This window comes from Lipotes vexillifer, unplaced genomic scaffold (assembly GCF_000442215.2).
Source record: "Lipotes vexillifer unplaced genomic scaffold, Lipotes_vexillifer_v1.1 scaffold469, whole genome shotgun sequence".
In the NCBI taxonomy this organism is placed as follows: domain Eukaryota; kingdom Metazoa; phylum Chordata; class Mammalia; order Artiodactyla; family Lipotidae; genus Lipotes; species Lipotes vexillifer.
The window spans coordinates 2,926,825-2,943,007 of record NW_006788006.1 but is presented as its reverse complement, the minus strand read 5'-3'; the positions used below and the strand labels follow the sequence as shown (position 1 = coordinate 2,943,007).

Below are 16,183 nucleotides of genomic sequence, written 5' to 3'. Positions count from 1 at the left end.
GAACCGGTGGGAACAGGATGAGAACTGGGGGATCTCCGTGGATGACTCCTCATCATTCGTCTCGTCATCTTCAGAGCCCAGGTGACGGTAACGCTCTGAGCGTGCTGTGGGACGGAAAGGCATGTGCAGCCCACCTGATGCTGGGGGAGGTGGACACAGGGGCTGTGGGGTGATGTGGGGAGGGCCTCCCATGTGGGGAGACACTGTCACGGCAAAGGCTTTGTGGTGGGACCAGGCTTGGTATGTTTAAGGACCAGAGGAGGCTTGGGCGGCAGATTTAGTATCTGGGAATAAATCCCAGTTGTGTTCCTAAAAGCTGTGGGACTGTGGATGGGAATTCTTGTGTCTCAGTTTCCTCACCCTTAAGATGGGTTACCCAGAGTTAGGTAAAATTGTGCATCTCAAACATAAAGGATGTTCCTCATCTTACAGAAAAGGAAACAGATGCTCAGAGAGGACCTCTGACATGCCCAAGATCACACATCAAGTTCTGGAGGAGGCACTGGAAGCCGGGGGCGTTTACTCTGTGTTTGGCCAGAGCCCCGAGTGGGGAGAAGGAGATTTCTCTGAGCTCACCTGAAGTGCTCGAGGGGACCCCCTCCACCAAAGCTGAGTGAGGCACCCCACCCTCCTGTATGACAGGCAGGGCTCCATGCCTGGTCAGGGCTGACACTCAGGAAGCTGAACCTGCTGGGGGACCCCCAGGCAAGGGCTGCCACACGCAGTGCCTTGGTTTCCCCTCCCGCAACCCAAGGTGATGCGACAGCCTCCTGAGCTCCGACGCATAGGAAATCCAGGCAGGGGGGCAGCCAGCAGACATGCCCCAGCTTCTTGGAAAGCTCAGGAAGTTGGAAGCTCCAGGCCCAAGGCGAGCCACCAAGCTGGGGTGGAGACCCTGTTAGACACCCCTCACCACCCCAGGAGATCGTGGGACAGCACAGCCCACCTCCTGGACCCCTGCTTACTGTCAAAGTAGCTGGTGTCGTCCTCAGCTTCAAGCTGCGGCACAAACTCAGCCTTGTGTCGCAGAAGCCCCGCCCAGTCCAGTGTCCAGAAGAAGGGGTGCTGCTTTACTTCGTGGGTGCCTCCTGCAGACACGCCTGGCTGAGCCCTGCTGGTCCCCACCCCCCATGGCCCCCTGGGCCAATTATGAACCCAAACTTGGCCAACACAGAACCAGAAAGATGGGAGGGGAAACGAGCCATCCTTTAAGAGCCCATAGGGGAACCAAGCTAGGGCTAGAACCCAGGCCCTGCTCTTCCCTCTGCTGGACTCTGAGATCCCATCACCTGGAGAAACCCCAGAACCTTAGGAGGGGGATTTTTCCACATGTTTCTACCCCATGGAGCAGAGCTGACTGCATGAAGCAGAGTTGACTGTATCCTGTTCCCCAACCTCAGCCCCCATAGTCCTGTCCAGTGGCCAAGCTTCATCCTGACTGTGATCTGTAGTGGCCACATAATGGGTGGCTGCATGAATATTAAATAGTCCCTTAATCAAGGGCTTCCCTGGTGGCGCAGTGGTTGAGAGTCCGCCTGCCGATGCAGGGGACCACGGGTTCGTGCCCCGGTCCGGGAGGATCCCACATGCCGTGGAGCGGCTGGGCCCGTGAGCCATGGCCGCTGAGCCTGCGCTTCCGGAGCCTGTGCTCCGCAACGGGAGAGACTGCAACAGTGAGAGGCCCGCGTATCGCAAAAAAAAAAAAAAAAAAAAAAATAGTCCCTTAATCAATATTTTGGTAGCTGGGGAAACTTGGGACAGTGGGATCCACTGGGATGGGCCTTGGGGACCGCAGGACACAGCCCATGGCAACCTGGCAGGCTCATATACACAGCCTCAGTGCCCCTTGTCTGAACCAGACCCAGCTACCTGCTACTCTTCAAAATCTTATGCTAGTTCTTGGTGAGCTCCTATGCATCCTTCAAAACCCCAGTTTCAAGTCCCCCTCCTCTATGCAGCCTCTCAAATAGAGCTCTTGTTTACCCCAGCCCCCATCACACCCACCTGGGCCTCACCCACACCTACGTACCAGTGCCCAGACGGTCCAGGGGGCTCTGTCGGAGCAGCCTGGTGATGAGGTCCTGGGCGTCAGCTGGAAGGGCTTCGTCCCCCTCTGGCCACATGATCTCATCTAAAATGAGAGGAGGGAATGAGGGACAGGGGATAGTGCTTCCTAGCACCTCCTACCACCTCCCCTTTCTATGCTCCAAGCCATCAGCCTCCTCTGCTCCTTCAGCATACCAGGCTTGGTCCCATACAGCCTTTGCTCTGGCTGTGTCCTCCGCCCTGGGCACCTTCCCTTCATCCATCTCTGTGACTCCCTCTCGCTCCTTTAAGTCTTTGCCCACACGTCACCCAGTGTGGCCCTGCGTGACTCTCTATTTAATATAGTACCCCTGCACCTGCCCCCCCCGCCCCCTCCCTTCTTCCTGCTTCCTTCCCTCCTCGGCATTTTTTGCTTCCTGCTTCCTTCCCTCCTCGGCATTTTTTATCTCCCTTACTGTCCCTCTCGCCCTTGGCTGTGTCCCCAGGGCTCAGCTGGGGCCAGGCACGCCATAGGTGCCCAATCCACAAGTGGGCCTGCTCCCCTCTCCGGCAAAGACAGGGGGGACCACCAACCAGAGCCAAAGTGGGGCTGAGACTTAAACCTCGGGCGACAGGGCAGGGGGAACGCACCACTGACCACCTGGCCAAAGAGTTCCTCAGGGGTATCTCCGAAGAATGGCACACAGCCCACCAGGAATTCATACAGGACGACGCCCATGGCCCACCAGTCCACTGGCTTCCCGTAGCCCTGGCGGAAGATCACCTCGGGGGCGATGTACTCAGGCGTCCCGCATACCTGGGCCAGGTGGGACAGGGAGATGAAAGACTGCCCCCAGCCAGGGAAGAAAGTGTGGGTAGAATTACAGGGATGGTTTCTTTTCTCCTTTTTGCTGCAAAGTTTCCCCATGTCCTGGGCTCAGGCTTTGGGCAGAGGGAGGCAGCCCCGCCCACCTGCTTGTCCACGAACTCCCGAGTGTCCTTCTCGATGTGGCCCTCGTAGAGGTTGGTGGCCATACTCATGAGCCCGATCTTAGACAGGCCGAAGTCAGTTAGCTTGATGTGGCCGAGCGAGGTGATGAGCAGGCTGTGGGCAGGCGGGTGGTGCGCTCAGGGCTGGGGGGCCCGAGGTGCCTGGCTGCTCCCGCCCCCTCGCCCACCCGGAACTTGGTCCTACAGGAGGCGGCCCAACCCCTCCATGGATCAGAAAGCACTGCCTGTGCATGATCACGTTATTGAAAGAAGCAGCGGGTCTTGGGCAATATTACAAATTTGGCAAACATCTCTGTGCACCAACTGGGTGCATCTGGTGTTGCTCTTGAGCACCTACTGTATACTCCGCTGTGCAAAAATTAAGTTCCTGAGAATCACAGCATGTCCCCACTGGGCATTAAAACGTTTTGTGAACACCTCCTGGGGAGGATCTACAGCATATTCTTGTACATGCATCCATGATTTTAACAAACTGAATACTTTGTAAGCGCCTATTGTTAAGTGAACATGTCTTTAGCACCTGCTGTGTACAGAAATATTTGTGCCTCTCATGGGCGCACCAGTTTTTTAAAACTTACACACCTACGATGTATGCTGCTGTTCATGTTCTCCTGCAAGCTTAAGGATATACATATTTTAAGTGATAAAATGATATGTGCCAGCTTTATTTTATAAAGTCACATTTTCATGCACCTCCTGGGGACATCTGCCCATTTAAAAATAAATTTCTGGGGACTTCTGTGGTGGTCCAGTGGTTAAGACTCAGAGCTCCCAATGCAGGTGGCCCAGGTTCGATCCCTGGTCAGGGAACTAGATCCCACATGCATGTTGCAACTAAGGAGCTGGTGGGCCGAAACTAAGGAGCCCACCTGCTACAACTAAGACCCAGTGCAACCAAATAAATAAATATTTTAGAAAGTAAAAAATAAACAAATAAAATAAAAAGGGGGAATTTGGACACAGACACCCACACAGGAGGAGCACCACAGCCTAGGGACTACCAGAAACCAAGAGAAAGGCCTGGAACACATCCTTCCCCATCACCTTCAGAGGGAGCACGGCCCTGCCGACACCTTGATCTTGGACTTCTGGCCTCCAGAACTGTGAGAATAAATTTCTGTTGTTTAAGCCCCCGAGTCTGTGGTACTTTGTTAGGGCAACCCTAGCAAACAAATGTACCTTCTCCTGACTTGGGGTGTATTTGAAATTTTCCGAAGCAAAGAGGAAAAAATATTTTTCTGGAGCACCTACTGTGCGGGCCTATCCCTCCCTGAACCCTCCAGGGCTGCACCTTCTCACACCGTTTTTCAGATGAGGGTCCTGAGCTTGGGAGGGGCAGGCCCTGCCTTGGGGACACTTGGAAGATCCCACTCCAGGATGATCCCACAGAGGCCCAATGGGCACAAAGCAAGCAGCCTTAGAGTGTCGAGCACAGAGGCCCAGGAACACAGCAGATGCCAACACACATTTGCTTTGTTTTCTAAGCCACACGCAAACAACAAGATGCCCTGAAAACATGCAGGGCTCTTAAGGCCCTGAAAACATGTGGGGCTCTTCACGCCTCCACATAGCAAGTACCTCCATTGGAAAGAGACCCATGTCCCTGGCACACAGTAGGTGCTCAATGCATGCTGACCTCAACATAAAAACTTTATAAAAAGATAGCTGCAGGGTTCGCGGACTGACACACAGTCATTGCCTAATAACTGTTGTTCTGATCACCTTTACATAGCTGGTGCCCATTAAATACCACCAGCTAAAAAATGTGCTTTATAAACTCAAAAGGGTCATCAGTGTGTGAGAAGTTAGCTATACCGCCGTCTGGGTTCCTTAAAACGGTGAGCACAGGCCCAGGTATACAGCAGGTGCCAAATACAGGTGCTTTGTTTTCTAAGCCACTTGCAAACTACAAGATGCCCTGAAAACATGCAGACTCTTAATGCTTATGTCCACACCTCCACATGGCAAGTACCTGAGAAACTCACACTTCTTGCCTGGTATCCAAAGGGCACTTGATGAAAGAGCAGCCCTTTCCTCTGTACACAGGAGGTGCTCAACTAATGTAGGGAAGAGTGCTTTGAAAATTATGGAAGGGTTACAAAGCATGAGGGATTATTCACACTCACACTTGAATTTTTCAGTCACCCAGAGAGCACCGGGCACTCAGTAGGTGCTTACTAGAAACTAGGATAAAATAAACACCCTAGGACTCTCTTTCTTCCCTGCACTAATACACAGCAGGAGCTCAAGACATGCAGTCCCTTTCTCTACACATAAGGTCTTGCAAAGTGCATGTCCCTGCTCTTTGTATATAGCTGGTGCCTCATAAGTGCATGTTCACTTCCCTTGTGTGGCAGCAGCTCTGTGAGTGCATCGTCCCTTCCCCTGTCCAGTCTGTGCCCCCTCATTTTGCCTGGCCAGCACCTCGATAAGTGCACTGTCCTTCCCCTGCACACAGCAGGTGCGTATTAAATACCTGCTCTCTTCAGTACACACCAGGTGCTCAACATTGCCAAGATCCCTGCTTTCTACCAGCAGGGGGCCCATGATGCCAGCAGAATCTAGATGGTGGGGCTCCTGAGCAGTCCCAGACCCACTCAGAGGCCCCGCCCCCAGGCTACTCTGAGCCCCGCCCCCTGAGAGCCAGGCCCACTCACTTGTCTGGCTTGAGGTCCCTGTGCACGATGCCATAGTTGTGCAGGTACTCCAGCGCGAGCACCGTCTCGGCAAAGTACATGCGGGCCATATCCACGGGCAGCGGGCCCATGTTCTTTAGGAGCGTGGCACAGTCGCCGCCTGCAGAGGGGTGGACGTGCTCACAGAGGCCCTCGGCTCTACAGCCGTGCCCAGACTTGTGCCTATGTGCCCTCCCCACCTTCTGCAAAGTGTCTGCAATCTGTCCTGAATTGGGGTGGGGACCTGGGAGGGGCGGGAGGATAGGCAGACCCTGCCTTCTGATTTTCCCCTGGCAGGGCAGCAGCTCTGTTAAGTGCACAGTCCCTTCCCCTGTATACAGCTGGTGCCTCCTAAGTGCATGCTCCCTCTGCTCACCCGGCAGCAGCTTGGTAAATGCATGTCCTGCACTTACCTGAAGGCCCTGCTCTTTCCTGAACTGCAAACCTGATCCCACAACTCCTCATCCTGGCCCCCAACCCGCCTAGTCCTTCGGACGCACGCCTCCCTCCCTTCGCTGCTCTAGCCTCTAGGCCCTTGCCCACCAGTCCCTCCTGCCTAGGCTGTCCATCCTACACCTGTACCCTAGAGTCCTGCCCTCACATTTCTCTTTGGGATCCCCCAGTTCCAACTCCTTGAGGCTGGGTCCCCCACCACAGACTGAGGGTCCCCCAAGGCAGGCTGGGACCCCATGGAGGACAGAGCAGACTGCGGGCTTGATCAAAGGAGGGATAAGGTATTTCTTCTGGATAAGGAGTAAGCTCTCCATTGCTCTGGAGGCATGCAAGCCCCAGTGACCGCACCTTCCACATACTCCATAACCATGCACAAGTGACGCCGGGTCTCGAACGAGCAGAACATGCTGACCACAAACGGATTCTCAGCGAAGGTGAGGATGTCGCGCTCCACGAAGACCTGTTGGATCTGGTTGCGAAGGATCAGGTTCTGCTTGTTGATCTTCTTGATGGCAAAGCGCTGCCTCGTTTCCCGGTGCCGCACCAGGTAGACGGCCCTGGGGCGGGGTGGGGCGGGGTGGAGGGGGGGAGCTGGGCTCACTGAGGCCCGAGATCCAGGTCCCGGCAAGCACTGGGACCCGACCTGGGTCCAGAACCCAACCCTCTGTGCCTTTGCCTGTGCTGTGCCCTCCACCCGGGACACCTGTTCTCTTTACCCGGCCCTCCCTTCTCCCAAAGCGGTCACCCTGTGGGTTTAAGCCACTCTCCCTGGTGTCACATAAAGAGCCAAAGATGACCCCTAGGTTGTTTATTTCTTCACAGCCGACTGAGACCCGTTAGCTCAAAAGCCCCGCTGGCACACACTCAAATCGCTTTAACTACAAGTCAAATAAGCAGATTTTTAGCCATTTAGAACCTGCTGGTTTTGCATACCTTGTAGATAAGATAAACGCTGGGGCTATTAAAGACCCCAAGCTGCTCCTGCCCTGTGGAGCTCTCTGACCCAGAGACCCCCCACTGTGCTGCATACACATAAGCCTGGACACAGAAGCCTCCTCCGCAAGCCCCCCTCCGTCCCAGACCCCACAACGGTCTTATGCTGTGAGGGACTCCTCCCCCCACCCCCAAAGCAAATCTGTCAAAGCGGCACTTAAAGAATGCTTGGCGCACGCTACTGCCATCGTGTGGCCATCTTTCCCCTTGCTCAATCCCCAGATTTCTAGAACCCCAAACACCTGGGGTAAGTAAGGACCTAGATCATGGACAAGCCCTTCCAAGGCCATGCCCCTGCTGTTTTGTGCCTCCACTTCCCTCTTCAGGTCTCAGTTTCCCTGTCTGCACACTCAGGGGCTGTGTGGGCTTCAGCCATCCCCATGGGCATCTGAGAAATGGGTCTGCGGGGTACCCAAGGACTCACCCGTAGGCCCCATTGCTAATGAGTTTGATAGTCTCGAAGTCGCTCTCACAGGGCTTCCTCCGTGAAGGGCCGACCAGGGCACGACTCTGGGGGCGGGGGTAGCAAGAGGGGTCAGGGTCCTGCCCCACTGCTGAGCAGGCTGTGTTTTTCCTGCCCCCAAGTCCCAACTGCTGGTCCTGGCACCTGACGCTACCTCTTCTCCTATACAAACTTCTCAAACTCAGCTTCCAAGTTTGAGCTTTTGCTTAAGCCACGCATGCCCTCCTTCCAGAAAACTCCTACACACTCTGCAAAGCTCCCCTTTCCAGTGCCCCCTCCAACCCTACCCTGCCCAACCTCCATGGCAGGGCAGTCTCACCTGCCCCCACCACCCCCCCAAAGTCACAGGCGTTCATTAAGCACCTGCTGTATGCAAAACCTTAGCAAACAGCAAACCCAGCCCTTCTCATGGCCACCTGGTCTACCGTCAGAAGAACAAGACAGGTGGGGCCGCCAAAGCTCTGCGTCTTACTTCTGGGGACTCCGGTGCTGGGGGCTGTCCTCCACTGTCATCAAGGTGACTCAGAGGCACCGTCTCTGTAAAATGAGGGAGGAGCCTCAAATGGGGTTTCTGAGCCCTGCCCCTCGGCCACCCAGACACTTCCGGAGGCCTCCAGGGCTCATCCTGGGCTGGGGAAATGGTGCCTCCCCTGACCAGCTCCCACGATACTGTCATTCAGCCCCTACTGCGTCTAGGTGTCGGTCAAACCCAGGAAGCTGGACTGAACAACGACTAAGGAACCTTCTAGAAGGGCCAGTGGGAAGCCCAGACTCCGAATGCTCAGCCTACCTTGAACCCTGGCCCCAAGTCTTGGGCCTGTGAACACCGGCTGTGACGCTGCCCCTCTGGGTGATGGCTCCTAACATCCTCCTCAGCTCAGGGCATGGCCCAGGCGAGCGCCCTTAGTTTCCAGCCCTGGGGCTTAGCAGAGGGGTGGCCCCGGGTGGGAGTGTGCAGTTGGTGAACAACAGCAGTGACGGTGGCCATGAAGACAGTGTCTTGCGGTCACAGAGCAAGGCTAAGATGAGGCAGTGAGCCTCAGGGTGAGGGAGGCCCAGGTTCAAATGCAGCCTACCCGTCCCACTGTCAGCGGGCCCACTGCGCGGTGCTGGGTAGATGATCTGCCCCCGCAGCCTCAGCTGCCACCTGCCTGCCTGGCCACTTCGTGTTTCCTCTGACACCCAGGCCCACCCACAGTGCCACCTGTGTCATCTTCACGAGACAGAAAAGAGGTTGGCTGCGGCCACACGGCTAGTCCACGGGCGATCTGGTCTCGGGCACGCCTGGGCCTGAGCCCCAGCTCAATCTCATCTGCCCGGAGCTTCAGTCTCTCCAGCTTTAAATGGGGACAATGGCAGCCCAATCCCAGTGGACGCTGGCCACTGCGGCTGGTCCCTGCTGACCCCGTCGCCTCCCCCCAGCTCCCCTCCTTCCTCAGCCACACCCCTTTCCTCGCTGCTCTTCCAACACGCCAGACACAGACCCACCTCAGGACCTTTGCCTTCACCATTCCCCCTGCCCGGTTCATTTTCTCTCTCCCCTAAATCTGCACACCTTTCCATCCTCCAGGCCCCAGGCTGAATATCCTCTCTTCTCAGAGCTCCCCCAACCACCCCTGGACCAGGCCAGGTTCAATGCTCCCCTAGCGCCATGTCTCGGTTGTTCCCCTGTCCTGGCTGGGGGGGTTCTTGGCCACCTCGGTCGTGCCCATGGGCTGCCCCGTCTGACTCCCACTTCCCGGGCCACAGTAGGATGAAATTGGGAAAGTGCTTTGTGAATTCACAGGACAACGTGAATGCACCCTGGCCCAACCTGACTTAGCATTTGAGGACCTGGCAGGTCAGGGGCTCCAACTTGTGGCCACCTTAGCCCGGAATCCTGGGCACTTTCCCCATAATATGCCCTGCAGGTGGCTGGGGACAGGGCCAGAGAGAGAGGAAGGACAGTGCGGCGGCTCTGGAGTCAGGTGGGCGTGGGTTGGAATTCTGGCTCCACCGCAATCTCGCCCCGTTTCTTCTTTCTGCCCCACCCCCAGCTCACCCTGGAGGGGGTCCTTAGCCAGGCCCAGCTGCCCAATGATGTACCGCGGCAGGTCCGTCTTGATGCCCTGGCCCTCGCGGGCCTGGCCTTCGGCAGCCTCCAGCAGGTGGTAAAACTCCTCAGGGTCAAATTCCTGGGGGTGCAGAGGGGTTGGTCAGCCGAGGCCTGGTCCCACCTGCAGGCCTTTGCACACGCCGCTCCCTCTGTCTGAAGCATCCTCACCAGTGGCTCCAACTCATCCCCGGGATCTTAGCTCCCGGCCCCTCCTCTGGGAAGCCCGCCGCAGCCCGGAAGCCCCCAGCATTCCTCTCAAAGCCCTATACGATGGGGCCTGTCTCTTGTATCTCAGCAGGACTGTTGGGTGCCTGGACTCAGCCTGGCACCTGGCCATGTGCCAAGACACTCACCAGGCACTCGAGGAGCCTCGCTGGCCGCGAGATGATGACCAACAGCTTCCGGACAAGCTGGACAATGAAGCCAACTTCCTCACTGTCTGAGCGCTCATGGGCCTGGGGGCAGATGGGTGGTAGCGTCATCCGCAGGCCCTTGGTCCCGCCCTGCCCTCCTTGGGGACCGCTAAACCCTGCGCTCCCCTGCTCCCACGCACATCCTGCAGCAGCCTCTCCAGCTTCTCCTGCATCTCCAGGAAGTAGCGGGAGGTGACAAGAGCCTCTCCAGACTTGGCCAGGCAGTCGCGGGCCAGCTCGATGATTTGGTGGTGGATGAAACCCAGGACGCCGTCAGCCAGTGCCAGCCGGGCGCCGGGTGAGAAGGCGGCCAGAAACTCCTGCAGACGGCCCTCCATCTGTGCTGTGGCCTGGGCAGGGAGCCGGGGAGATGGGGTGACCTGGTCATTGGATGGGGCTGGGGAGCGACATGCGCGGATGCGGGCGGGAGAGAACATGTGACAATGGGGTCCAAAGATTGGAGGAAAGGAAGCAACGTGTATAGGTGCGGGTGGGGGAGGGGGGAGTTTGAGACAGAGAGACAGGGAAAAACAGAAGTGGACAGATAGGGGGGACGCAGCCAGGAAGACAGCAGGTGCCATTGGAGGGACAGCAACATGGAGGGAGCTGGGGCTGGTCTAGCCGCCAGGCACTGCCCACCTTGGGGAATCTCTCCCGGTACACGTGATTCATCATGACGATCTCATTGTCGAAGGCGCCTGTTGTGCGTCCAGGGCTGAAGGAGGGGACAACTGGCTTATGATATGGGACACAAAACACAGCCCAGGGAAGGGCGGCTGAGTCAGGTCTGAGGGCCAAGGGCTGGAGGCCAGGCTTGTGCACTGTCCCGACCAAAGGTGGAGGAGGAGCCACGATGTGGGTCCCAAAGCCAGCCCAGGGAGGGGCTGGGGCTGGGGTCAGAGGTCGAGGCCCACCTGAGGCTGCGGGAGCGGGGCCGAAGGTGAGGTGAGTGGTGGCCGCCCTCCTCATCAGCCATGCTCTCTGAGCTGCGGAAATGCTTGGACAGGAAGCATAGTTCGTCCGGAGTCGGCTGGAAAGGAAGCTGGTGGAGGCGCTCCCTGGAGGATGAGCTCGACTGGCAGGAGGGGGTATCGGGGCCATGGGTTCATGGTCAGTGCCACAGCCAGGACCCCAGCATTACCCCTCAAGGCTCAGGCTGTCTGCTGGTCATCAGATGGTAACTCTCCTGCCTAGCTCCTATGCATCCCTCAAAACTCCAGCTTTGATGTCCCCTCTTCCAGGAAACCTTCCCTACCTGCTCCCTTGGCAGCCCCAAGAGCCCCTCTGACCAGGCCTTCCCTGACCACACAAGGATGAGGATATCTGTGTATCCTGGACCAGGAGTCCCTTGGGGCTGAGGCTGGGTCCTTTCATGGATGCCCCAACATTGCCCAAAATGGGGCACAGAGGGGCCAGCCAGGATGTCTGATGATTGGATAACTATCCAACACCTTAAAAAAAACCCCAAAGGGGCTTCCCAGGTGGCGCAGTGGTTGAGAATCCGCCTGCCGATGCAGGGGACACGGGTTCGTGCCCTGGTCCGGGAAGATCCCACATGCCGCAGAGCGGCTGGGCCCATGAGCCATGGCCGCTGAGCCTGCGCGTCCGGAGCCTGTGCTCCGCAACGGGAGAGGCCACAACAGTGAGAGGCCCGCGTACCGCAAAAAAAAAAAAACCCCAAAGACGTGTCTTCCCCATCCCCAACCTGGCACTCCCCTGTCTGCCTGCCAAGGTAGGACTTGTGGGTACCGAGACAGTGGAGCTGGGCGTGTTGGTTCCATAGCCAGAAGACGGGAGGGACGCGAGGGACCATCTTCTGCCGTCGGCCCTGGAGAGAATGAGAAGTTGGAAGGAAGGCATGGCCCCTGCAGCTTGTGGGGACCAAGGGCAAGCACTGTGGCTGGCCGATCCTGGCCCCATTGGAGGAAGGACCTTCTGAAAAGGCCAAGAACAGGAATACAGGGTGAGCAAGTCCACTGTGTGCTTTCTCCTTGTTCTTCAGCTGCCTCCTCCGGGAAGTCTTCCCTGACGCCAGCGGCCAGTGCGTCCCCCATCAAAGCTGCTCTCTGAGTTGCAGCTGCTGGAGTACACGCTGGCCACTCCCACCAGACTGAGGACTCCCTGAGGGCCAAAGTCCAGCCTCCCATTCCTCAGCCCCCAGTGTAGGGCATGGCATCCAGCAGGCACTGAATAAACGTTGTTGAATGAATAAGTGACATCTAAGTGCCTGGCACATTACAGGTCCTCCATCAGGTCTTGTTAAGTGAATTAACAACTTTCAGTGAATGAGTGATTCCTGGACCAAGCCGTGCCACCCCCTCCCCCTGCCCCTCCCGGAGGGCTCATAGAAATTACCTGTCTGTGCTCGGGATGTGGCTGCAGGAGACCATGCGTGCATGTGTGCATTTGCCAGGGGCGGAAGCCAGAGGAGAGACCACAGCAGGGCAGAGGCCAGGGGTGGGGAAAAGGCTAATGAGGAGGCAGGTCCAGCCACCAGGTGCATGCCCCTGCCTGTCCCCTCGCCCATCACGTCAACACCATCCCCCAAAGCCGGAGACCACCCACCTCCGGGCAAAAGGGAAGTTGACAGCAGATGCAGCTGAGAAGTTCCGAGGACTATCCAGGGGGCTGCTGCCTGCTGAGGAGGAGTTGGGGGAACTGAGTCAGTGGGGGTGGAGACAGGACACTCCCACCCTGCCCGGCTTGCCCCCGCGCTCACCTGTTGGGATGGACAGTGGTGACAGGGGCCGGGAAAGGGTCGGCGAGGGCGTTCCTACCACCAGGCTCTTGCGGTTCCCGCTGCGGCAGCTGTGGGGGGGGAGGTGGGGACAAGTCCAGGACTCCTGCTTCACAGGGCCACATGCTCAGGTCCAGGACCACATGCTCAGTTCCAGGACCACATGCTCAGGTCCAGGACTCCTGCTTCACAGGACCACTTGCTCAGCTGGGAGCACATGGGTGATGGCTTCAGGGCAGGACAGGAAGCTGGGGGTGACCACTCTCTCTCTGCTCCCCAGGCGGACCGCCCCGCTGCAACATCATGGCCCTGGCCCAGCTTCTCCAGCTTCTGTGTTCACAATCCCACGCCCAGGACTTCCCTGGCGGTCCAGTGGTTAAAACTCCACACATCCAATGCAGGGGGCACGGGTTCAATCTCTGGTGGGGGAAGTTCCGCATGCCGCGCAATGCCAGGGGAGGGGGGGAAAGGTTGCTCCACAATCCAGCCCCCACAGCCTTGCCCACATCGTGGCCACTACCAGGAACAATGGCAAATAAGGCAGAGGTTGGAGAGGATCCTGGAACCCACAGGTGGGTTGAGGCAGCGCCCACTCCATTTTATGCACCTTTTCCCAGGGCCACTGCTCCAATCTCTGAGCAGAACCCCTCCCCAAGATCCCCCTAAAACACCAATCTGATCCTTGGAAACCCTAAAGCCAGCATCTTGCACATTGGGTCCTGTTCTTGTTCTACCAAACTTTTTTTTTTTTTTTCAAAGAATGTTTTTTTTAAAAAAATATTTGTTTATTTATTTATTTTATTTTGGCTACACCGGGTCTTAGTTTCGGCACGTGGGATCTTCGTTGTGGCACATGGGATCTTTTAGTTGCAGCATGTGGGATCTAGCTCCCCGACCAGGGATCGAACCTGGGGCCCCCCCTGCATTGGGAGCACTGAGTCTTACCCACCGGACCATCAGGGAAGTCCCTGTTCTGCCGAACTTTGGCCCACGTTTTCCTCCCTTCATCCCAGCTCCCTGCTGGCCGCCAGACCCCTGGCCCAGGCGCCCCCCACCCTACCCTTGCCAGTAATTCCCACATGTGCCCTGGCCCCAGCCCCCGCCCTGGCAGAGGGAAGTTGGGAGCGACACGGTCCCCCCCACCCACTGCAGCAGTCGCCCGGCAACGATTGCTCTCGACAAGTGCATCAGCCCACACAGCCTGAGCCGCCAACGCAGCCCAGCCTTGGCGGGAGGACTGCTCAGGGAGGGAGAGATGACACCTCGGGGCCTCACAGGGCCAGGAATGGCGTCCCAGGCAGAAGGCACAGTGCAGGCCAAGGAGAGTGAGGTCAGCAACCGTCTCAGGAGACAAGACATGCACGGAGGAGGGGTTCAGCCTATCCACGGCTGCATGTGCAGCTGCTCTGCTGAGCCTATTTCCCCATCTGTATACTTTGCAAAGGTGCATACACAGTGCTCAGCTTTGGGCCTGGCACTGGGTAAATTGTGGCACGTACGTATATTGTCTTCTTTCTCCTGACATTACTCACAGGGCCTGGTGCATGGTGGGAGGACAAGCAATGCCTCTCCAGCGAATTAAATCACCAACGTCTGCCAATACCAATAAGCCCAGAGGAGGGAGAGACCAGCTGCACCCATTTCCCAGCCTGGAAAACTGAGGCCACAGATGTCATCAGCCACAGAGATTGTCCTCTAGTCTGAGATGCAAAAGCAAAAGCGAAACCCACAGGTTCCTGCAAAACTTCCTGTCACCACCCCCCCAACACACACACATCCGACAGCCCACATCCTCTTCCAGCCCCTCACCCCCACACTGCACCCCAATGCATCATTTTTCACTTCCAACAGCATTTGGGAAAAACACTGGGAGCCTCCCTCTTGCTCTCAGGCAGGGCTTTCTTGAAAACAACCAAATCTGAGATCTCAAAGGGGAACTGGGCATCAACTGTTCAATTCCCGGGCAACTACTGAGCACCAACTGTGTGCTCAGCCCTCCCTGGAGAAGGCCCAGGACCCTGAGAAGCTGCCTAGTTTTTCAATAACCAGCCCTGTGGCACAACAGAGAGTGAGAATTATGTCAGAAAAGAGGGGCCTGAGGCCAGTTTCCTGCACCTGATCCCTGAGGTGCCCATGAGCCTTCTGTGGCTCTCCAGGTTCTGGGAGAAGAGCCTAAACCCTGGATTAGTCATTCAAGGTCCTCCAGCAGCTGGTTCCACCGCCCAGCCTTTGCTTGTGCTCCCCTCTGGTGCCCTGACCAAGCACTGGTGAGACACTCAAGCACAGAGAGGTTAAGGAACTGCCTGAAGGCACACAGCCTGACAGTGGCTGAGCTGGAATTTCAACGCAGGTCCAGCAGAGCTCACAGCCCTCACTTAGCTTCTCTGCCTTTCAGGAGAAACTGAGACTCCACTTTGCTCTGGATAGAACACCGCGATTTCCCCCCACCCCCCCATAACCGACACGCACACCATCCTCCTGCAGCAAATATTTGCTTCTGAATATTTGCTTCCGCTGACTGGGCCCCAGGGACTAAACAGCCTCAGTTTTTCCAAGAAGCTCTTCCCCAGGTCTGCCCAGAGGACAGGTTCGAATCCTGATTCAGTCCCAAATCCCTGCTGCTTCTGTCACCACCTGAGCTGCGACCCCGGCGGACAGACATCCCAATTTGGGTAAGGAGCGGTGAAAGGAAGGTGCCTGGGACCCCAGGGGATACCTGGATCCCAAAGCATCCGCCCACTTCCCCCTACCGCCGCACACAGTGGCCCTCCCCGCGCTGCCGAGACACACTTTTGGCAACTCGTGTCTGCTCGGTCGGCCGCCGCGCCTTTGCCCGCGCGAAGCCCCCTACCTTTTGGAGCGCTGCAGCAGCGCGCCCTTGGCCAGGCGGCTCCGGTGGCCGGGCGCCGCCACCGCCGTCCAGTAGCTAGGATCGGACATGCTGCTTCCCTTTGTGCCGCCGCCGCCGCCAGAGGCCCGAGAGGCGCGCGGGCGCAACCAGCGGCGGCGGGACGCGAACCTTCACGGCGGTATCTGCCCCGGGAGCCCCGCGGTGAGGGGCGGGGCACGAGCCGCGGGGCTCGGCGTGGGGGGCGAGGAGGAAGCGCGAGCCCGGGAGCGAGGTCTGGAACCCCGCCCAGGACAGCGCGGGGGCGGGGCCTGGCCTGGCGGGGTGGGGCGAGCGACGCGGAAGCAAGACCTGCGAACCCGCGTGTTGGCTGGTGGGCGTGACGTTGCCATGGCCGCGGGCGGAGGGGCGGGACGGTGCCAGGGGTGCGGGGGGCGGGGGGGGGGCGGTGGGCGTGCCTGGGTGGCGGG

The 16,183-nt window shown here is 57.8% G+C and overlaps 1 protein-coding gene across 1 annotated transcript in view; it reads right to left on the bottom strand.

Annotated features, from left to right (window-relative positions):
• The window catches only part of MAST3 (microtubule associated serine/threonine kinase 3), a 23,294-nt gene extending 7,489 nt beyond the window's left edge, over positions 1–15,805 (bottom strand). The window contains exons 1-18 of the mRNA XM_007461039.1: positions 15,717–15,805; positions 12,848–12,936; positions 12,694–12,766; positions 11,878–11,956; positions 11,043–11,203; positions 10,768–10,843; positions 10,269–10,478; positions 10,069–10,170; positions 9,662–9,794; positions 8,093–8,157; positions 7,582–7,667; positions 6,513–6,721; positions 5,694–5,832; positions 2,998–3,130; positions 2,677–2,842; positions 2,030–2,131; positions 966–1,088; positions 2–104 (exon numbers count right to left, since the gene is read on the bottom strand). Of these exons, the coding sequence (XP_007461101.1) occupies positions 2–104; positions 966–1,088; positions 2,030–2,131; positions 2,677–2,842; positions 2,998–3,130; positions 5,694–5,832; positions 6,513–6,721; positions 7,582–7,667; positions 8,093–8,157; positions 9,662–9,794; positions 10,069–10,170; positions 10,269–10,478; positions 10,768–10,843; positions 11,043–11,203; positions 11,878–11,956; positions 12,694–12,766; positions 12,848–12,936; positions 15,717–15,805 (2,138 nt within the window). The remainder of the gene's footprint in view (position 1; positions 105–965; positions 1,089–2,029; positions 2,132–2,676; positions 2,843–2,997; positions 3,131–5,693; positions 5,833–6,512; positions 6,722–7,581; positions 7,668–8,092; positions 8,158–9,661; positions 9,795–10,068; positions 10,171–10,268; positions 10,479–10,767; positions 10,844–11,042; positions 11,204–11,877; positions 11,957–12,693; positions 12,767–12,847; positions 12,937–15,716) is intronic.
• Between the last annotated feature and the right edge of the window lie 378 nt (positions 15,806–16,183).